The following is a 22,396-nucleotide window of genomic DNA, read 5'->3' on the forward strand; positions in this document are numbered from 1 at the left end:
ACGAATAACATCATGTGGCTTAAGGGCAAGGACACGTTCTGAGAAATGCATTTGTTAGGTAATTTCATAGTTATGCGAACACCTAGTTGGTATAACCTGCCACACATCTAGGCTACAAGCCTGTATAGCTTGTTACCATACTGAATAGTGTAGGTAATTTTAACACAATGTTAAGTATGTATCTAAACAGAGAGAGGGTACAATGAGAATGCCGTATAAAAGATAAATGGTACACCCGTATAGGGCATTTACCAGGAATAGAGCTTGCAGGACTGGAAGTTGCTCTGGGTGAGTGAGTGGTGTGTGAAGGTGAAACCCTGGGACACTACTGTCAACTTTATAAACACTGTACACTTAGGCTACACTAGACTTATACAAAAATAATTGTGCTACGACATTATGACAGCTACGGTATCATCAGGTGATAGGAATTTTTCAGCTCCATTATAATCTTATGGGACTGGCTGGGCATGGTGGCTCACACTTGTAATCCTAGGACTTTGGGAGGCTGAGGCGGGGGGATCACTTGAGATCAGGAAGACCTGGAATTCAAGACCAGCTGGGTCAACATGGTGAAACCCTGTCTCCACTAAAAATACACACAAAAGGCCGGGCACGGTGGCTCACGCCTGTAATCCTAGCACTTTGGGAGGCCGAGGCGGGTGGATCACGAGGTCAGGAGATTGAGACCACGGTGAAACCCCGTCTCTACTAAAAATACAAAAAAATTAGCTGGGCATGTTGGCGGGTGCCTGTAGTCCCAGCTACTTGGGAGGCTGAGGCAGGAGAATGGCGTGAACCCGGAAGGCGGAGCTTGCAGTGAGCCGAGATCGCACCACTGCACTCCAGCCTGGGTGACAGAGCAAGACTCTGTCTCAAAAAAAACCAAAAAATTAGCTGGGTGTGGTGGCATGCAACTGTCCAGCTACTCGGGAGGCCAAGGCAAAAGAATCATTTGAACCTAGGAGATGGAGGTTGCAGTGAGCCGAGATCGTCACTGCACTCCAGCCTGCATGACAGAGTGAGACCCTGTCTCAAATAAATAATCTTATGGGACCACCATCATATATGCAGTCCGTCATTGGCCAAAATATTGATATGCATGACTAGACACAGATGCTGAACAATTAACCTAATAAATACTACATTATGTAGTATGTTAGAGGTGTAAGTGCTATGGTGGGGTGAGGGATAGGTTGCAAGTTTTAAACAATAAGGTTTTACTGGCCAGGCACGGTGGCTCATGCCTGTAATCCCAGTACTTTGGGAGGCCAAGGCGGGCAGATCAACTGAGGTCAGGAGTTGGAGACCAGTCTGGCCAATATGGTGAAACCCTGCCTCTACTAAAACTACAAAACTTAGCTGGGCATGGAGGTGCATGTCTATAATCCCAGCTACTCGGGAGGCTGAGGCAAGAGAATCTCTTAAACCTGGGAGGCGGAGGCTGCAGTGAGCCAAGATCGTGCCACAGCATTCCAGCCTGGGCAAGAGGGCAAGACTCCATCTCAAAAAAAAAAAAAAAAAAAAGGTTTTACTAAGATGGTATTTGAACAAAGATGTGAAAAAGGAAAGGGAGCTAGGCAACAAAGCCATCTTAGGAGGAGCATTTATATGTAAGAAATAGCCAGTGCAAAGGCCCTAAGAAGACACATGACTGGTGTGTTCCAGAAACAACTGGGGGAGGCCAGGCATGGTGGCTCACACCTGAAATCCCAGAACTTTGGGAGGCCAAGGTGGGTGGATCACTTGAGCCCAGGAGTTAGAGAGCAGCCTGGGCAACAAGGAGAAATCCCGTCTCTACAAAAAATACAAAAATTAGCCAGGCATGGTGGCATGCACCTGTAGCTCCAGCTACTCGGGAGGCTGAGGTGGGAGGACTGCTTGAACCCAGTGAGCCATGATCACGCCACTGCACTCCAGCCTGAGTGAGAGAGCGAGACCCTGACTCAAAAAGAAATAAGGGGGCTGGTGGGGCTGGAGTGAAACAACAGGAAGAGGACTAGGGGATGAGGTACTAGAGGCACTGGCAGGTCCTATAAACACAGGACCTCAGAGACCTTTAAAGGACCTTTTGCTTTTGCTGAGTGAAAGGGAGAGCCTCTGGAAAATGTTTCATTAGAGTCATTTTGATGCTAGGTGTAGGAAAGAATAGAGGGAGGCAGGGTGGAAGCAGGGAGATCAAGTAGGAAGATAGGACAATAACACAGATGAGAGAGAACACACCACGCCAAGGTGGTAGCAGTGCAGGTGAGGAGAAGTGTGGATGAATTCTGCATGTGGTTTGCAGGTAGAGTCAAAATAATTTCCTGACAGAAGAGAAGACTCAAAAGCTTTGGATCTGAACAAACTCGAAGGATAAAGTTGATGTCAACCAAGATGGAGAAGAATGTAAATGGATTGGCTGGGTGCAATGGCTCACGCCTGTAATCCCAGCACTTTGGGAGGCCAAGGTGGGCGGATCACGAGGTCAGGAGATCGAGACCAGCCTGGCCAACATGGTGAAACCCTGTCTCTACTAAAAACACAAAAAATTAGCTGGGCGTGGTGGCAGGCGCCTGTAGTCCCAGCTACTTGGGAGGCTAAGGCAGGAGAATTGCTTAAACCCGGGAGGCGGAGGTTGTAGTGAGCCTAGATCGCACCACTGCACTCCAGCCCGGGCAACAGAATGAGTGTGTCTCAAAACAAAACAAAAACAACAAAACAAAACAAAAACAACAAAACAAAACAAAAGTAAATGGATCAGGCTTACAGGATGATCAGGACTTTAGTTTTTTTTGTTGTTTGCTTTTGAGACTGGCCAACATGGCAAAACCCCATCTCCATCAAAAATACACACATTAGCTGGGTGTGGTGGCAGCTGCCTGTGGTCCCAGCTACTCAATAGACTGAGGCAGGAGAATCACTTGAACCTGGGAGGCAGAGGTTGCAGTGAGCCAAGATTACACCACTGCACCCCAGCCTGCTGGGCGACAGAGTAAGACTCTGTCTCAAAAAAAAAAAAAAAAAGAAACAATGTCTATTTGAAACCCAGGTGGAGATATCATGTAGGATATAGCAGTTTGGAAATCAGGAAGGAGGTCTAAGCTGGAGATTTAAATGTTATTTAAAGTAGTGAAGTAGATGAATTCATTAAGGAAATAAGAAAGAGAGAAGACAACCATAGACTGAACCCTGGGGGATGTCCACATTAAAAGGTCAGAGTGAGGCCGGGCGTGGTGGCTCATGCCTATAATCTCAGCACTCTGGGAGGCCAAGGCAGGCAGATTACCTGAGGTCGGGAGTTCCAGACCAGCCTGACTAACATGGAGAAACCCTGTCTTTTTTTTTTTTTGGAGATGGAGTCTCGCTCTGTCCCCCAGGCTGGAGTGCAGCGGTGTGATCTCGGTTCACTGCAACTTCTGCCTCCTGGGTTCACACCATTCTCCTGCCTCAGCCTCTTGAGTAGTTGGGATTATAGGCGCCCGCCACCACGCCCGGCTAATTTTTGCATTTTTAGTAGAGACAGGGTTTCACCGTGTTAGCCAGGATGGAGAAACCCTGTCTTTACTAAAAATACAAAAAATTAGCCGGGCATGGTGGCGCATGCCTGTAATCTCAGCTACTCGGGAGGCTGAGGCAGGATAATCGCTTGAACCCGAGATTGCGCCATTGCACTCCAGCCCGGGCAACAAGAGCGAAACTCCGTCTCAAAAAAAAAAAAAAAAAAAAAAAAAGAGGTGAGCGAGTGAGCAAGAATCAGTCAAAGGCCAAGAAGGAATAGCCAGTGAGACTGGAGGAAAACAAGACAGCATGGAGAACTGGAAGTGAAGTGAAGAAGCTGTCTCAAGGGCAGGGAACAATTTACCATTGTGAAATACTGATGATGGGTCAATTCAGGTGGCTAAGAATTGACTACTGGATATAGCAATGGGAAGATCATTTGGTGACCATTAAGTATTGAGGTTCATGGATATGAATTTAAACCAACCAAAACTTCAGGTTCCTGAGCTAGGAGCTATTTTGAGCTTATTCCTGGAGCTATAAAAGGAAATCATACCTGTTGAAGTGGAAATGCGACCTTTGCCCTCCCTCTCCATCTCAATCACCCGAAGGCCTCTTTCGACATAGCTCTGGAAGAACTGTGAGGAATTTTTCAGAAATGGTTCAATGTCAGCATCTGAGTATTTCTTCTTATATTCATATAACTCTGCTAGCCCCTGGTGAACAGGAAGAGGGAAGAGGGGGAGATGAGTGTCAGTGTCCCTTTACCATAAAGCGACCCCTATTCAGATTAACCCTTTCACTCTCACCTCTTTAGTGTTTTCTTTAGAGCCAATCTTCTTAAAAATCTCAGCTAAGAAATCATTCACTTTGGCCTTTGATGATTTTTCATCCTGAAAAGTTGAAAGACATAAGGAAGAATTGGTTAGACTTGAGTTATTAATTAGGAACTGATGGTTGGATATGAACAGAAAATATCTCAAAATCTGGGCCTTATTGGTATGTTCCTACAGATAACACATGCACATTGGTATGTTCCTACAGATAACAGATGCACCAATGATGCAGGTCTTACAGCAGAAGCACTAACATTCTGGGTTACTGAGTGCCTCCAGTCTCAGATTTCCACCTCAACTTGATGCAGAAGGAACTGACACATTCTTTCCAGGTTGAGTAGAGCTAGCTATTTATCTGGTGACCAATGCCTTAGGCATCTTTCTTGGGGACCAAAAAACACATGGTTATATTTAGTTTAGATTTTAAAATTTCAAGGTGGAAATGGTTACTGCACCACAGCAGGAGACTGACTGGACCAGTCTGTGAGCCTTCACCTTGGACCTTCGGAAAAGGTATCCTGGTGACCTACACCTCAGATAAGATCACTTCCGGTATAGCCTCATTTCCCTCAATCTTTCAAGTCAGGCCACTCACTATTCGAGATGCTCCCTTTTCTGTTTCCTTATCAGACTTGCTCCCAGTCTGGTCCATACTGTGCTTCATCATCCGGCAGAGATGGGCCTCCAGCTCAGACTCGTTTTTGTTGTCGATCATCGTTAGGTGGTCCAGGATCTGAGGGAGACACATGCACAACTGATAGCATTGCCATTTCTATGATTTTCTCTCAAGCTCCCTCAGAGACCAGTTGCGATTCTTACTCACCTTGGGCCCTTTTAATTTGCATAAGGTGTGTAGCAGGGTCTTTAGGGTCCTTATGGGAAATTCACTTTTGCATTGCTTCAGTTTCTCTTTGGGGAAGACCTTCATGAAAATGTGGATATCTAGAAGAATTCTGTCTAGGTTAATGCTATTGATGGTATCAGGCAATAGTCGAACCATTCTCCAGAGACACTATTGAAAAAAGAATAAAAGAGTTAGAAGGAGTGACTGAAGAATGAGGATAATTTGTCACCATTCATATTCCCTAAGCTCTGGGCTCACTTCTAAAAGATGGCCAGGGCTATAAATGTGGCACATCATATCTTTCAAGTTCAGCTGCTAAAACATGAAAATTTTATTTTATTTTATTTTTTTTTTTTTTTTGAGACGGAGTCTCGCTCTGTCACCCAGGCTGGAGTGCAGTGGCCGGATCTCAGCTCACTGCAAGCTCCGCCTCCCGGGTTTACGCCATTCTCCTGCCTCAGCCTCCTGAGTAGCTGGGACTACAGGCGCCCGCCACCTCGCCCGGCTAGTTTTTTGTATTTTTTAGTAGAGACAGGGTTTCACCGTGTTAGCCAGGATGGTCTCGATCTCCTGACCTCGTGATCCGCCCGTCTCGGCCTCCCAAAGTGCTGGGATTACACGCTTGAGCCACCGCGCCCGGCCAACATGAAAATTTTAAATCACTTCTGTCATGACACCAGCTGAAGTGTGTCCAGTCATTCATATCTAATCACCCATCTCCACTCCTTCCCACTCCCCAGAGCTAGGGGCCATCATTTAACCTGGTGGAAATTCTCTCTTGGGTTTCCTTGGTTCCTGAGAGTAAAGTGGTTCATGTTGCTTAACCAAATCTAATGCAAGGGGACAAAATATCTGATACTAATTCAGTGTAATAACAGTATTACAATGTTATAAATATGTTCATTTGGTCTCTTTCACAAAAGAGGCCAAATATCATAGGGCTCTATATATCTTTTTCCCCAAAATAAATGAAATCTGTTTCAAACTTCTTTCCTTTTGATCCTCAGAGAATTAGTAAAATATTTACAAAATACCTCCTCCCTTTCACTGTTTGAGGCCATGAACTGTTTAGGCCTGAACTTAGAATACAAATTGTAGGAAGGGAAAAACTGAAGACCAATTCATATATATGTGTGTGTGTGTGTATGTATGTGTATGTATAATTTATACATATATAATACATATACATATATATAAAATACATACATATATATATAAAAACCATAAACATATATATATTTTAGAGATTAGGTCTCACTGTTGCCAAGGCTGGAGTGTAGTGGTATGATCAAGCTCACTCCTGGGTTCAAGTAATCTCCTCACCTCAGCCTCCTGAGTAGCTGTTACTATAGGTGCATGCCACTGCACCTGGCTAAATTTTTTAAAAATTATTAATATTTTTATTATGAAAAATATATTTTCAGGTATGACTTGGTTGATATGAGCCTATGGCTTTCTTAGCTCCAATTCCTCTTTCCCCATACTTTTAACAAAGTGATTGCATCTTTGAAAGAAAAGAGATCAAATCATTTCAACTTCACCTTCATAACAAGCTCTGAGAATTTGGGAGAACTGGCTGTTGCTAGCAGGCTGTCTTGGAGCAAAACAAGTAGGGCACTGGAAGAAAAATCCAACACAACAGCATTAAGTTTCAAACCTGCATTCCAATTAAAATCAGTAGTTGAAAGGTCAAGTGAGACTACTCTATTCATCTAATAAATTGAGAGGTCATGGATCAGGAATTGTCTTGGACTACCTGATGTTCAGTTAAGAAAATAAACATCGTTTAAGCCTTTTAAGTCACCACTTGGTAAGTGTAAGGTTTGTGACTCTATTTTTCATTGTCATTGGTAGCTGAGAAAGAATAAAAGGTACCTGAAATGTACAAGAAAAATGTAACCAACAAACTTTACAGTCCTATTCTAGAAAATGCATGATATTGGCTGGCTAAGTATTTACTAGTTTTAGCCATGGTCTCAGGCTAAAATACCTTTGGTCCACGATGAAGAGTAATAAATCAACTTCCTAGGCACGCTTAAAGTTATAACTGATGTAGTTATATCAGTTGCACCTATCGTTATCGCTATAACTAAATGATGTAGTTATATCAGTTATAACTTTAAGCGTGCCTAGGAAGTTGATTTATGATTGTTAGCTTGCCTAGGAAGTTGACTATGATGGTTTCTAAGCGTAGACAAAAGAGAGGATGCCCCAGGCTCTATTGACTGAGAGTACAGATATACCTCAGGATGTTGGTCTGGTCCGACTTCTCCAGAACCTTCACCACCAAGAGGTTCACAGAGCGGATGACCTGTTGTCCTTCCTCAAGATCTTCAATCCGAGAATCCAGCATTAAGGTGATAAGGCCATGCATTAGGTCTTTTAGTACTCCAGTGGACGCCTCCCGGGCAAGGCTCTCTATCTGAAACAGCTATCCAGACATACTTGTGTCAGGGAGGTGTAAAACTCAATATAGAGAGTGAAGAATAGAAATGTGGGTGGCATATTCTGGTAAACATTCAATTATGTTGTGTTTTTTTTGAGACGGAGTCTCCTCTGTTGCCCAGGCTGGAGTGCAGTGGCGTGATTTTGGCTCACTGGAAGCTCCGCCTCCCTGGTTCACGCCATTCTCCTGCCTCAGCCTCCCGAGTAGCTGGGACTACAGGCGCCCGCCACCATGCCCAGCTAATTTTTTGTATTTTTTTTTTTAGTAGAGACGGGGTTTCACCGTGTTAGCCAGGATGGTCTTGATCTCCTGACCTCGTGATCCACCTGCCTCAGCCTCCCAAAGTGCTGGGATTACAGGCGCGAGCCACTGCGCCCGGCTATGTTGTGGTTTTTAAAATTTAGAATATTAACGAAAAAACAAAATCACTACACTTCCCCAAGCCTCTAGTAATAGGCAAAATTAATCAGTGTGCTTCTTTCTAATTGTAAAAGTTTGTTTTTGTTTTTTTTTCTGAGACGGAGTCTCGCTCTGTCACCCAGACTGGAGTGCAGTGGCATGATCTCGGCTCACTGCAAGCTCTGCCTCCTGGGTTCAAGCAATTCTCTGCCTCAACCTCCCGAGTAGCTGGGACTACAGGCGCCCGCCACCAGGCCTGGCTAATTTTTTGTATTTTTAGTAGAGATGGGGTTTCACCATCTTGGCCAGCTGGTCCTGAACTCCTGACCTCGTGATCCACCTGCCTCAGCCTCCCAACGTGCTGAGATTACAGGTGTGAGCCACTGCTCCCAGCCAAAGTATTTGGTTTTACATGTGAAATTATTTATTGTTATGCCAAATTTGTAATTTCTGGCTAGTTGGCATCATTAAGTCCACCCTTTTAGCCCCAATTTAAGAAAGCATATTGAAATCCGAGTGAGAATGTCTTTATTATCCTTATAATCTGCTCTAAAGGTAAAACATTGACAAATTTTTTTCCCTTTTATTTTTAGCTAACATGTAATAACTGTACAAATTTATGGAATACAGAGTGATATTTCAATACATGTATACAATGTCTACTGATCAAACCAGGCTAATTAGCATTTTTAATGTAACCATACTTACCTGTGGAAAGGCAGCTATGGCCTGCCATGCCTGATGAAGAAACTGACAGGAAGAAGCTAGGTAGTCTGTAAGCATTTTACTTTATATCCTAACAGTAAGGTGGGATGGAGTGTAGCCAAACATGCAATGGAGGCCATCAGTAACTTGCTATACAACGCATGTAAAATTCTACCAAGTGACACAGGACTCACTGCAACATCTGCATGGACTCTGGCTTTTCAACCTATGTAGGCTGAGAGATTGATGGGAAGCTGAAATCCTGCAGAGGTGCCCTTACCGAAATCATGTTGCCAATGATACAGCTATACAACTTGATGATCTCATCCTTCTCCAATTTCTCATCTGCCATGTGGGTGTTGTAGATGAGTCTTAGCTGCATAAACGTGGCTATCAGAAACTGATCAATATGGCCGGACATGGCTTCAGCTTTGTCTTCCTGTCTCAGGACTTCATCAATCTGATAACAAAAATTTCAAGATATATTTTTCAAGCTTTATATTCTAAAGTAGCAGGAAGACACTATATGAAACTTCTCTGTAAGAATATTTAATAGCAAAGTACTTCCAGAGTCTTACCTTAAAAAAAAAAGCCCATTTACTTTATTTACTTATTTTATTCATTTATTATTTTGCTCTTTCGCCCAGGTTGGAGTGCAGTGGCACAATCTTGGCTTACTGCAACCTTCACCTTCCGGTTTCAAGTGATTCTCCTGCCTCAGCCTCCTAAGTAGCTAGGATTACAGGCGCCTGCCACCATGCCCATCTAATTTTTGTATTTTAAGTAGAGACAGGGTTTCACCATGTTGGCCAGGCTGGTCTCAAACTCCTGACCTTGTGATCCACTCACCTCGGCTTCCCAAAGTGCTGGGATTACAGGTGTGAGCCACCGCGCCTGGCCCCATTTATATATAAATAACTAGTCCTTAGGGATTCAGTCATTCAACAAATATTTACTGAGCAAGATATTAGATAAATTAGTCACAGGTTCGATTCTAAGAGGCTCATTGTCTAATTCAGGGAATAATAATCCTTATGTTTGGCTGGGCGCAGTGGCTCACGTCTGTAATCCTGGCACTTTGGGAGGCCAAGGTGGGCGAGTCACTTGAGGTCAGGAGTTGGAGACCAGCCTGGCCAACGTGGTGAAACCCCATCTCTACCAAAAATAGAAATATTAGCCTGGCGTGGTGGCAGGCACCTGTAATCCCAGCTACTCGGGAGGCTGAGGCAGGAGAACTGCTTGAGCCCAGGAGGCGGAGGTTGCAGTGAACCAAGATCACGACACTGAACTCCAGCCTGGGTGACAGAGCGAGACTCCATCTCAAAAACAAAACAAAACAAAAATCCTTATGTTTAAATGTTCAATTTATTAAAAAGAGTGCTTTTTAGACTCTTTAGACAGGGCTGATATTACGATCTCCATTTACCAGATGAAAAGTGAGGCTCAGAAAGATCAGACTACTGGTCCAAACTCAAAAACTCAGCTTTCTCACATATTGGTCCAGTGTTCTGTTTCAGTGCACTGGCTGTCACTAATGGTAATAAGGCATTGTTTATATCCAATCTATTAGCAAGTTCTGTGGATTCTACTTCCAAAAGAAACCCCGAAACCATGACTTCCTTCCTCTTCACCATTATCATCCTAGTGGCACATAGTACCTTTCATATAAATTTTGGCCACAACTTCCTAAAAGAATTGCTGGAATTCACTCTTGCCTTGCATATAATTTTATCTCTAGAGTGGCCACAGTAATTTCTTCCACAATTAATACAAACAAAAAATCTGCAAAGGTGAAAAAAAAGTACATTACAGAAACGTTGAAAGGGTAGTAAAGGAACTCTTTTATCCTGAATCATTTAAAAGTTGTCAATCTGATGTTCCATGACCCTGATACTTTAGGGTATACTTATTAACAACAGGGACATTCTCCTTCAAAAGTACAATAAAACCATCAACATCAAGAAATTAACATTGATGTCACTACAATCTAATCCTCAGACCCCATTCCATTTTCTCCAATAACCTCAATTATGTCCTTTAAAGCAAAAGACCAGTCTAGAATCACGCACTGCATTTACCTGAGAGACTGTCATGTCTCTCAGTCTCTTTATAGTGTAGGACAGTTCTTCAGTGTTTCCTTGACTTTCTGGACCTTGAATCTTTTTCTTTTTTTCTCTTTTTTGGAGATGAAGTTTTGTTCTTGTTGCCCAGGCTGGAGTGCAATGGCGCAATCTTGGCTCACAGCAACCTCCACCTCCCGGGTTTCAAGATATCCTCCTGCCTCAGCCTCCCGAGTAGCTGAGATTACAGGCGTGCGCCACCATGCCCGGCTATTGTTTTTTGTATTTTTAGTAGAGACAGGGTTTCTCCATGTTGATCAGGCTGGTCTCAAACCCCCGACCTCAGGTGATCTGCCCACCTTGGCCTCCCAAAGTGCTGGGATTACAGGCGTGAGTCACTGCACCCAGCTTTGACCTTGAATCTTTATAAAATGTCCTTAATTTGTACATGTTTCCCATGATTCAGGTTATGCAACATCAGAAATATCAGCAAAGTGATGTGGAACTCTCACTGGATCCCATCAATGTAGCACATAATTTTCTTTTATCACCCTGACGCAGTGGCTCACGCCTATAATCTCAGCACTTTGGGAGGCCAAGGCAGGTGGATCACCTGAGGTGAGGAGTTTAAGACCAGTCTGGTCAACATGATGAAACCCTGTCTTGGCCGGGCCGTGGCCTGCCTGTAATCCCAGCACTTTGGGAGGCCTAGACGGGGTGGATCACTGAGGTCAGGAGATCGAGACCATCCCATAACACACGGTGAAACCCCGCCTCTACTAAAAAATACAAAAACTAGCCGGGCTGCAGGTGGCTGGTCAGGTCCCAGCTACCGTGAGGCTGAGGCAGGAGAATGGCTGCAGCCCGGGAGGCGGAGCTTGCAGTGAGCCGAGATTGCCACTGCACTCCAGCTCATGACAGAGCCGAGACTGGCCTCAAAAAAAAAAAAAAAAAAAAAAAAGAAAACCCTGTCTTACTACAAAAAATTAGCTGGCGCAGGAGGGTGCCTAATCCCAGGCTGTTGGGATGAGGCAGGAGACAGACTCAGGAGGCAGAGGCTTCAGTGAGCCAAAATTGCCCTCATCATGACCTGGCAGATCATACAGACTCCATCTCAAAAAGAAAAAAATTACAAAAAAATCTCATTTTGTCACATTGTTGTTGATTCACTTTGGGTTGTTTTATTTTTTAAATTTTATTAATTTATTTTTTGGGGATGGAGTCTCGCTCTGTCACCCAGGCTGGGGTATAGGTGGCACTCCATTTCGCCTCACTGCAACCTCCACTCGGTTAAAGTGATTCTCCTGCCTCAGCCTCCCAAGCAGTTGGGACTATGGTGCATGGTGCTACCACGCCTGCTTAATTTTTGTATTTCGGTAGCTTAATTTAGATTCACCATACTGGCCAGGCTGGTCTCGAACTCCTGACCTCATGATCCACCCACCTTGGCCTCCCAAAGCACTGGGATTATATGAGCCACTGCACCTGGCCTATTTTTTTTTTTTTTTTTTTAGACATGGTCTCACTCTGTCACCCAGGCTGGAGTACAGTGGTGCAATCACAGCTCACTGCAGCCTCAACCTCCCAGGCTCAAGCAATTTTCCCACCTCAGCCACCTGAGCAGCTGGGACTCCAGGCAGGAGCCACCATACCCACCCGTGACTTTTGTTTTAAAAAATTTCTAATAGTTTCCCATCATAATTGAAATAAAATCCAAACAACTCACCCTGGTGCTTTTAAAGCCCTACATGATATGATCACTGTCTGCCTCTCAAATCTTATTCTGTATCATTCTCCCCCTTTAACACTATGCTCCAGGCACATGAACCTTATTTCCTTGAACTTCAAGCTCATTTCTCCCCTAAGACCTCTGAATACGAGCTCTTTCCTCTCCTTGGAATACTCTTAGCCACAAGGATATCAGAGTTTTCCTGATCACCCAGTCTAAGTATCTACTCAGTTCCTCTCTGTCATTACTCCATGTAAGTTATATTTACACAGTTGTTACAACTGTGTGATATTTTCTTGTTTACTTGTCTCTGTCCACTAAAATCTAAATAAGTTCCATGAGAGTTGGTCCTTACTTGTTAGCTGCTGTTTTATCTCTAGCCTCTGGTGAATCAATGCAATTATTAAAAAATGCAAAGCTTAGCCAGGTGCAGTGATGCAAGCCTGTTGTCCCAGCTACTCAGGAAGCTGAGACAGGAGGATTACTTGAGCCCAGGAGTTTGGAGCTGCAGTGTGCTATGACAGTGCCTGTGAATAGCCACTGCACTCCAGCCCAGACAACATAGTGAGACCAAAAGAAAAAAAAAGAGTAAGGCTCTATTAGAGCCACATCCTCTGAGGCACATGATGACTGAGTGGCACCTGTGCATTTCTCTCCTCAGGAAAGAAACACTGCCTGCATCCCCTAATGCTATGACTCTGCGAATGTGCAATTCATCACATTTATAGCCTCTATGTCCACCAATGGAATCCCTGTCACGGAAGCACACCCATTACCTGTGTCAGAGCTTGGATACTTGTGTTGATGTCACCACTGGCTACTTGGGAGATAATGAAATTGATTGTGGATGCTGTATTACTATGCATATCATCGAAGTGTGGAGAAACAGCCCGGATCCTAGATAGCAGAGTAAAGAGAAAACTTCAATCTCTATTACAAGACATCCCAGTCAGCTGGAGTTATACAATTCTCCACTAGGTCCAGGTCTTAGTTAACAACTGCTATCATTCAGAAAGAAATCAGTTCTAAAAAGTTTTAACTGCACATTACCACAAAGGGCATATTTCACGTATGCCGTCTGATCATCATGAACTGCTCATATTTAAATGAAAGAGTTTAACTCACTTGGGTTCAGGAATAAGGACTGGCTCAAAAATGTCATCCAGTTTGTGCTGAACAAGTTCTGGCATTTCACATCGGACTGTACCATTGTCATTCTCAATCTCATCTAGATCCAGCTGGAATTCTCGGCGGACCATCTGGGCTGCCTCAGGATGCCCACTCATGCTTCGGGCTTGGCTAAGGGAAGCAAAAGGAGGCTCCTGAACTAAGAGAGACTTCTTAACCAAAGGGCAAGAGTAGCACTGTCAGTTGCCCCAAAGCTTCAGGACAGATGTTCAACTTCTGGTTTCAGCCCCCCTGAATGATTTAAGTCCCTGAGTCTAAGCAAGTGCCTTTAATAGGCAACAACATTGATTCATGAATATCCTAAGAGGGCAGATAACTTTAACTTGTACTTACATTACCTGCCAAGTTATAAGTATTTGTTCTAGTTCACTAAAGCCCATAAACCTTGTACTTCTATTCCTGATGGGGCAGAAAACAATCAAAGATATTTATATTGACTCAAAGTTCACTACTTATGGGCAAATATATAAGAAAAATCTAGACTGGCTGGTTCTTTTCCACCAAATTAACCAGTGCTTTAATTTTGCTAATCATAAGTACCATTCCATGCAGTGTTCAGCACATTTTATACTTTGTGAGACCACTAGTCACCCCTTTTTAGAATATTCACTCTTGACAGGTCAGGGCCAGCTTTACATCCAAGAAATAGGAATTCAAAGTTTCCAAATTCAAGTTGGTTAAAATTATACTCATGACACAACCCAAAATAGAGCTGTCTTGCTTAGGAGGCAGTATTTTGAGTCCCTAAGCCAATTTTGGGTTGCATGTATTTTATTTAGCCTTATCTCAAGAATAGGAAATTAAGCACAACCAAGTATAACACAAAGAAGAAAGTGAATCAATATTTTAGCCACATGACATTGAACTTTTGTGGAAGACTTGATTCATGGGGTACTTATGGACACCCTCTACCCTGATTATAAACTCTAAGCTAGTCACCCTCCAGAGGGGATGAATCCAAGTCAGAAGTTAGAAAGATATAAGAGCCCTGCTAATGAGAAATTAGCAGGCAGTACTTACATCCTATAAGTGCGATACATAATTCTGTCCACGGAAAAGCAGTGAAAGAAGGCACAAGACCATTTAGAAGTGGTTTTGAGACAAAGACAAAGACAATGAAGACTGAAGGATCAGACATTTGGTTACAATACATTTACCCAGACACTCTGTCATGCATGATAATGGCTACAAGAACTCAAGATTATGTTACAGGACAGGCTGTGAGCACACAAGGCAAAGGCCATAGAGATGCTCTTAGACAAGTATCTCTATCTACATACTTGAGTTTGGAAGACATGTCCTCAGCTGGTCCCTTGCGTAACATGTTGGCATTGGAGCTTATGTTCTGTGCACGCTGAGGTTTCTCTTCCACTTGTTTTATTGGTGCAGCGGAGGGTCTCTTTGCTGACCGCTTAATCCTCTCCTCGAGCATGCTCATATCCTTTTCAGAAAGCTGTAAGAAGAGGCCAAATTTAGAAACTTAACTGAATAACTCAATAATATCTATTTTCATATCAAAACAAATAGAACCTTCTATGTTAGGACATGTTTACTTTCAAAGCACCACACTTCAAAATGAACTACTGTTAATACCTGCCTAGCTGCTAACAGGAAGAGGAGATATGAAAGAAGGAGAGGGGCTGGGCGCAGTGGCTCATGCCTATAATCCCAGCACTTTGGGAGGCCAAAGCAGGAGGATCACTTGAGCCCAGGAGTTTGACACCAGCTTGGGCAACATGGTGAAACCCCATCTCTATAAAAAGTATAAAAATTAGGTGGGCATGGTGGCACACGCCTATAGTCCTAGCTACTCAGGAGGTTGAAGTCAGAAGATCACTTGAGCCTGGGAGGTTGAGGCTGCAGTGAACCATGATCACACCACTGCACTCCAGCCTAGGTGACAAAGCAAGACCCTGTCTCAAAAAAAAAAAGGAAAGGAAAGGATAAAAAAGAAAGCTAATTAGTAACTACAAATAAAAAGGTCAAAAATTAAATGAAGCTTCCCCATTTTTTGTTTTGTCACCACTATCTAGCTGTGTGACTATGGGCAAGAAACTTCATTTTTGGTCATCTATAAAATTCCCAACTGTTTTATATTCTTCACTGAGTAGTAGTGAGAATTAAATCAGAAAATATAAATAAACATATTTAAGCCCAGTGTAAATATATGGTGACACTATGAGGTAACTGAAGACAGAGGTCCAGACTCGCTCAAACGAAATAAGAGGTCAGAGGCAGAACCTAATGTGAGTGGAAAACTGGCTCATGGCTGTAGCTCAAGACGTGATCTGACAGATACTAGTATCCACACTATACACAAGTAAGCACTTTTTAACCAAAAACTCGACGCAGTAAAAATTACAGAGCAGACTGCCAGGAGGAATTTAAACCCGGGACTAGCTCAGATTTCTTGATTCAAAAATAGCACTCATTTCTAAAGCAAATTTACTATGAATAGAATGCTCAGAAAAGAAAACTTGATTTCCATTAAAACAGCCTAATCAGAGACACCTCAAGGGTCTATTCAGATTCTAGGACACATTGATAGGTTGAGTTGACTAAAAAGTAGTAAAAACTTAGCTACAGTTGAGAGGACAGGAAACCTAGCACCTAGGAGATCTTGCAATTCTTTTCACAACATGCTGACAGTGTTCAGAGAAGTCACTCACATTTCCAATCAGTTTGAACACCTGATCCCCATGTACATTGTACACCGTTACAATGGTGTTGAGTGCAGCATTGCGTACAGCATTGTCACGGTCTCCTATGTGAACAGCTATTTCCTTTAAGGCTTTTCCTGGGGTTGGTTGGCAAACATTCATGCCATAGGACTCAACCAGACATCCCAGCTCTTCCAGGCACTCTGATGGGGGAGAAAGGCTAGATTAATGAAACAACACATATTTGGGATAGAGACTTATCCTTACTAGAGAAATTTCCCTTGGCATATATGAAGGACTTAAATCTGACTCTGGCTCTGCCTAGGATTTTTTGTTTACTGCCTTTTATCAGTTAAAAAATGGTATTTCAGCAAGTGCTCCTGAAAGGAAGAGATGCCTGTGAATCAGATGGCCCCTGTGCACTTGATTTTGTCACCAGGGTGATACTGAGTGGTGCCTGTATCACCTGATACCATGGCTCCACCAGTGTGCAACTCATCACTCTCACAGTCTAAATCAGGAGGTTGGAATCAACTACATAGGCATTGGAGAAATTTATTTGTTCATCTGTAAACTATTTCTTCTATAGGCTACTGCTGCAGAGATTCACATCTCAGTTTAAACTATTTGCTTCACCTGCTCTCTGCTTAGAGTTTTTGGATTTGGTTCCTTCCATGATAAAGGGAAACATCTTGCTAGCTGGGTAGACAAGGCACATCCGGTTCAGGATGGCACGAACATCTTTACGAATGACATCCTTTGGTTCTCCAACCTAGTCAACAAGGAAAATAATGATTAAGTGAGGCATTTCCTAAGTAGTAATGATTCTCCCATGCATTACTATGTTTTGAAAGAATAGGGAAATAGGGATGAGTAGGGAAGGTACCATGATATAATCAGTAAAAAAGGGAGAGGAAATAAAAGTATAGAAACTGAGGTCAGCTGGGAACTCAAGCAGTCTCCCAGAGAGAGAACACCACATTACCTTGACAACAAGATAGGGGATGAAGGAAGATGCTTCACTCTCAGTAAGATGATATTCTTCCTCACTTAGCAAGGTGAAGAGCAATTTTAAATATTCTAGAGCTTTCATCAGGACACTTGTATTGGTGTCAAAAAACCTCAGGGTAAGCCACTTTAAGATAAGATCCAGGCAACCAATAACACCTTCTTTTTCACTCTCCAAGTGCTTAAAATAAAAGAAAACAAAACTCCCACAAATAAGAATATACAAAATCTCAATTCTACTAGGCAAGTGTCTCTTAAATTTTATTGGAGCCCAAAAATAAAATGACAGATTTTTAAGCCTTCAATTAAGACCTAAAAAATATACACACACATTCATTTATTCTACCAAATAATAAAACAGCTCTAAAAAATAGAGAGCATAGTATATTCTACTTCCTTTTCAAGTCATGCAAACTTCAGATTATTTCATAGGGCTCAGTATTTTTACATGTCTGAGATACATGTATATTTATCCATTGCAGACTTACATCAACCATAACAGCCAGGGCTTTGTTATGATGCTGAAAGTCTGAGTGAAACATCTCATCTTGTAACCATTTAGCCACACAGCTAGACATTTGAGTCTTCAGTTGCTCAATGTATTCATCCCGTGGGGTAGTAAAATTCCACTTTAGCACCTGGAAAAAACAAACAGTGAAAAGTGGCTACAGGGTGTTCAACTGAAATGAGGTAGAGAGCCTTATATAATGCAGCTGCAGGAACAATTTAATAAAATTATTTCAAAATTCAACAATATTCATTTGTAATTAAATATGAATGCAGATGTCAAGGTGTCATACTTCTTGAAGCTTAACAACTCTGAAAATCTTATAGGAATACACATTTTTGGAATTCTTTGTTTTTGAGACAGAGTCTCACCTGTTGCCCGGGCATGGCAGAGTGCAGTGGCACGATCATAGATCACTGTAGCATTAACCTCCCAGGCTCAAGTGATTCTTCTGCCTCAGCCCCCCAAGTAGCTGGGACTACAGGCATGCACCACTATGCCCAGCTAATTAAAAAAATTTTTTTGTAGAGACGAAGTCTCACTATGTTGTCCAGGCTGGTTCTGAATTCCTGGGCTCAGGCAATCTGCTTGCCTTAGCCTCCCAAATTGTTGGGACGACCGGCATGAGTCACTGTGCCTGGCCTTGCAATTCTTACTAAAGAAAAAAAAAATCAATCCTACATATAACTATATAACATGGTGGACACTGCTGCCACATCTTTGATAGAGAGAAAATTTGAAATATCTATCAAAATTATGCATATCGTCATTCTAGGAGTTTAATATAGATACACTCACATATGTGTAACAAAGACCTACATTCAAAGATATTCACAGCAGCACTGTTTGTAATAGTGAAAGACAAGAAACAACCTAAATGTCCAACATATTGGCATAAGGATAAAGAAAGGTATATACATATAATGTGCCAATACAGTGATACACACATATATACACAGATACGAATGATCTTTCAGATATTTCAAACATCATTAAAAGAAAACAGTGAGATACAGAACAAACAATATGGCATGTCTCCATCTGTATAAAAGGAGGGCTATATAAAAATATACATATGATAGTAGAGGTACAAAATATTTCTGGAGTAATACATTGAAAAAATGAGTACTAATATCCTCCCTGTGGAGGGATACTGGAACAGAGACATGCTTTTCATACCATACTTTGCACTTTCTGTACTGCAAATAATTTTTTTAAAAGATTATGCATTTTGAAAACAAATTTAAGTACCTAATGAAATCAAAGCAACATAAGATAAATGACTGAACTAGCCATTTATACAGTCACAAAATCTGCCTTGTAAGGTCTTGAAAAGAAAGATTAATGAAGAAGCTTATATTATCTAGTTAATTAAAAAAAAAAATACATTCCATTCTTTGATTTTAAAAATGAAGATACCAAAAAAGCTACGAAATCATTTATTTCTATTTACAGGGAAAAATAGGCAATAACTCTATTCTATAGTTTATTTGTAGGAATTAATGCTCCCATAAACTAAAGAATAATATAATTTATAAGCAAAAGAAACACTTAATTCCTAGATATTTCACAATAACATGGATTTCAGACAGCAAAACTATTCCTGAATAACAATACAAGCAAAAATCTCCTGACGATTCTTAATCCTTCCTTACCTTCAATCCTTTTTCATCTTTCATCCTTTGCTCTTTTCCATTCGGAACAACAATAAAAATAGGCCCAGATTTGTCTTCATCCTCCTTTAAGCTGGTTTTGCTTGGCACCTTCTTCCCTTGTGCACTCTACAACCAAGGTTCAGGGAATACTGATTAGCTTGGCCACCTCTCCTTAAGAATATGATGCTGCTGCCCAGTAAAAGGGCACCATAGAAAACAAAGAAATCTTTCTACATGATATTTCACATGAAAAAAACATGCATCATTGAATCTTGTATATGTTTTTGAACAGGTTCTTTAGAAATTTTTCTGAGAATATTCTTAAGTCGGTTAGTTCTTAGACTAGCATGTTATGTAGTTGGAAAAGCTGCTATTACTGATCATTAGTCTAGGTTACAAACTTTTTGTTTACTGGATAATTTTTTTTTTTTCTTGAAATCTTCAACACTATAGCTTTCCCTATTAATGACATTCTTTTTTTTTTTTTGAGATGGAGTCTCACTCTGTCGCCCAGGCTGGAGTGCAGTGGCGTGATCTCAGCTTACTGCAATCTCCACCTCCTGGGTTCAAGTGATTCTTCTGACTCAGCCTCCTCAGTAGGTGGGACCATAGGCGCCCACCACCACCCCTGGCTAATTTTTGTATTTTTAGTAGAGTCGGGGTTTCACCACGTTGTCCAGCTGGTCTCGAGCTCCTGACCTCAAGTGATCCACCCACCTTGGCCATTAATGACATCTTGAATGGCATTTACACATTTCAAAACACTTAGTTTGAAAGCTTTTCTGTTTCTTTCCGTTGATATTTAAATCTATCTCTATCATAATAGTATAAACTGAAGACCTTTTGAACTTGCTTCTAGAGAAAGTTACAAGAAATGCTTTAAATACTTAAGTCACTAAAGTGGTTTTAAAAAATAATCCGGCTGGGCGCAGTGGCTCAAGCCTGTAATCCCAGCACTTTGGGAGGCTGAGACGGGCGGATCACTAGGTCAGGAGATCGAGACCATCCTGGCTAACACGGTGAAACCCCATCTCTACTAAAAAATACGAAAAAAAACTAGCCGAGTGAGGTGGCGGGCGCCTGTAGTGCCAGCTACTCCGGAGGCTGAGGCAGGAGAATGCCGTGAACCCGGGAGGCGGAGCTTGCAGTGAGCTGAGATCCGGCCACTGCACTCCAGCCTGGGCAACAGAGCGAGACTCCGTCTCAAAAAAAAAAAAAATCCAAGATTTAAAATCTTCATATCAGATAGAAAATAGTAAACAATAGTACACATATTTAAGATAAAATTCAAATTTCATTACTGGAATCATTATTAGTATAAATGTAGCATGGCCACTATTTCTAGTTGGCCAGAATTTCTTTCTAGTATAAACACTAAAGTCATTCAGACCAAACAAATATGAGATCATTTATATGAAACTGCTTCGTAAGCGTAAAAAGATTGGAAAAAAAATTATGGCATTAAGAACGGAGTCAAAAATACTGCAAAACACTCGTGATCAAAACTAAAATAAGCACTTGTTAAATTTGGGATGAGGACAGGCAGACAGGAAAAGAACAACATCATTGGATAGTTTAAATTAATTCACTGAGGAGTTAAAGGGCCTGAGCATAGGAAAGAAAAATGGTTAACTATAATATTTAGAAGAATGGCCCTAGAATGTGTACTCCAAAATGGGGGTGTAATAATACATGTACTGGCTAAAAAACATTCTCACTCTATACTTTTTCATCAATTACAGGAAGTAAATTAAATAATTCTCTATTTAGATTTACTACCCACTGCAGTTTTGCAATTTTCCTTTTGTAAGTATTAAATAATTAACACTGAATATGTTTATTAATCTGAATCTTGATAGAGATAATGACAATTTTCTGTGATTTATAAACTTAATTAAATGAAAAAATCACCCAGGGGATAAAGTTGAACATTTGAACACACTGCTTTAAATTGTCTAACTCTCCATGAATACTGAAAGAATTGGTGATGCATCAAAATAAATCCCATTGGGACAAATGGTGTTTCCCTGCAGACTAACCGAAACATCTTCTAGTATGATGACAACAGTGCCATATTTGAAGGAAGTTGATTTAACTCCTTTTCTTAAATCCAAATCAGCCTAAAGTGTTTATTATGCCAGAGCTACAAATGCTTGCTTTCTCCTTTTTTTTTCCCCCTGAGTCTTGCTCTGTCACCCAGGCTGGAGTGCAATGGTGAGATCTTGGCTCACTGCAACCTCTACCTCCTGGGTTCAAGCGATTCTCCTGCTTCAACTTCCCGAGTAGCTGGGATTACAGGTATTTGCCACCATGCCCGGCTAATTTTTGTATTTTTAGTAGAGACAGGGTTTCGCTATGTTGGCCAGGCTGGTCTTGAACTCCTGACCTCAAGTGATCCGCCTGCCTCGGCCTCCCAAAGTGTTGGGATTACAGGTGTGAGCCACTGCGCCCGGCCCTTTCTTCTTTCAATAAAGTATATCTTTCCCCAAAAATCTACATGAAAGGAAGATGACAGCACCTCTTGAGAGCAGGACGTCTCCGTTTTAGGACCTTATTAAAAATGAGCCACAGAAATTTGTATAAATAATTTGATAATATCAATAGCAGTGATGTTCTTTTATATATAATGTGATCCTTCCTAATAGAATGACTCAGTGTATAAAATATATTTAAAAGCAAGTCTGCATCGAAGTATACAGAGTTAACATACCTTTGCTTTAGAGGATAATCCTGGAGCTTTGGCCTTTTTTGGATCAGGTTTGGGTTCTGCACTGCTGGAAATAGAATCTTCAGCAGGTGCTTTGAGAAAAAAAATATATATATACTATAAACTTTAACTAATATTTTATTTTGGACAGGTTAAATATATGATGATGAC

At 41.7% G+C, this 22,396-nt stretch overlaps 1 protein-coding gene and 2 non-coding genes across 8 annotated transcripts in view; all 3 read right to left on the minus strand.

Annotated features, from left to right (window-relative positions):
• The window catches only part of CKAP5 (cytoskeleton associated protein 5), a 99,216-nt gene that overhangs the window by 2,913 nt on the left and 73,907 nt on the right, over positions 1-22,396 (minus strand). For 5 of the 6 annotated variants that reach the window (XM_021925829.1, XM_021925832.1, XM_021925831.2 and 2 more), the window contains exons 27-43: positions 22,229-22,317; positions 19,519-19,644; positions 17,844-17,993; positions 17,333-17,536; positions 16,984-17,119; positions 16,357-16,550; positions 14,968-15,140; positions 14,708-14,731; positions 13,625-13,798; positions 13,276-13,396; positions 8,991-9,170; positions 7,404-7,591; positions 6,702-6,777; positions 5,140-5,328; positions 4,912-5,049; positions 4,290-4,373; positions 4,037-4,196 (exon numbers count right to left, since the gene is read on the minus strand). In XM_021925829.1, the coding sequence (XP_021781521.1) occupies positions 4,037-4,196; positions 4,290-4,373; positions 4,912-5,049; positions 5,140-5,328; positions 6,702-6,777; positions 7,404-7,591; positions 8,991-9,170; positions 13,276-13,396; positions 13,625-13,798; positions 14,708-14,731; positions 14,968-15,140; positions 16,357-16,550; positions 16,984-17,119; positions 17,333-17,536; positions 17,844-17,993; positions 19,519-19,644; positions 22,229-22,317 (2,406 nt within the window). The remainder of the gene's footprint in view (positions 1-4,036; positions 4,197-4,289; positions 4,374-4,911; positions 5,050-5,139; positions 5,329-6,701; positions 6,778-7,403; positions 7,592-8,990; positions 9,171-13,275; positions 13,397-13,624; positions 13,799-14,707; positions 14,732-14,967; positions 15,141-16,356; positions 16,551-16,983; positions 17,120-17,332; positions 17,537-17,843; positions 17,994-19,518; positions 19,645-22,228; positions 22,318-22,396) is intronic. The other variant, XM_021925834.1, reaches the window with a different exon arrangement.
• Positions 13,123-13,226, minus strand: LOC116269911. The gene has a single exon (XR_004177721.1). It is a non-coding gene; the product is annotated as a small nucleolar RNA SNORD67 (small nucleolar RNA).
• On the minus strand, positions 16,746-16,856 carry LOC116269910. Its single transcript, XR_004177720.1, has one exon. It is a non-coding gene; the product is annotated as a small nucleolar RNA SNORD67 (small nucleolar RNA).

Source organism: Papio anubis, chromosome 12 (genome assembly GCF_008728515.1).
Source record: "Papio anubis isolate 15944 chromosome 12, Panubis1.0, whole genome shotgun sequence".
In the NCBI taxonomy this organism is placed as follows: domain Eukaryota; kingdom Metazoa; phylum Chordata; class Mammalia; order Primates; family Cercopithecidae; genus Papio; species Papio anubis.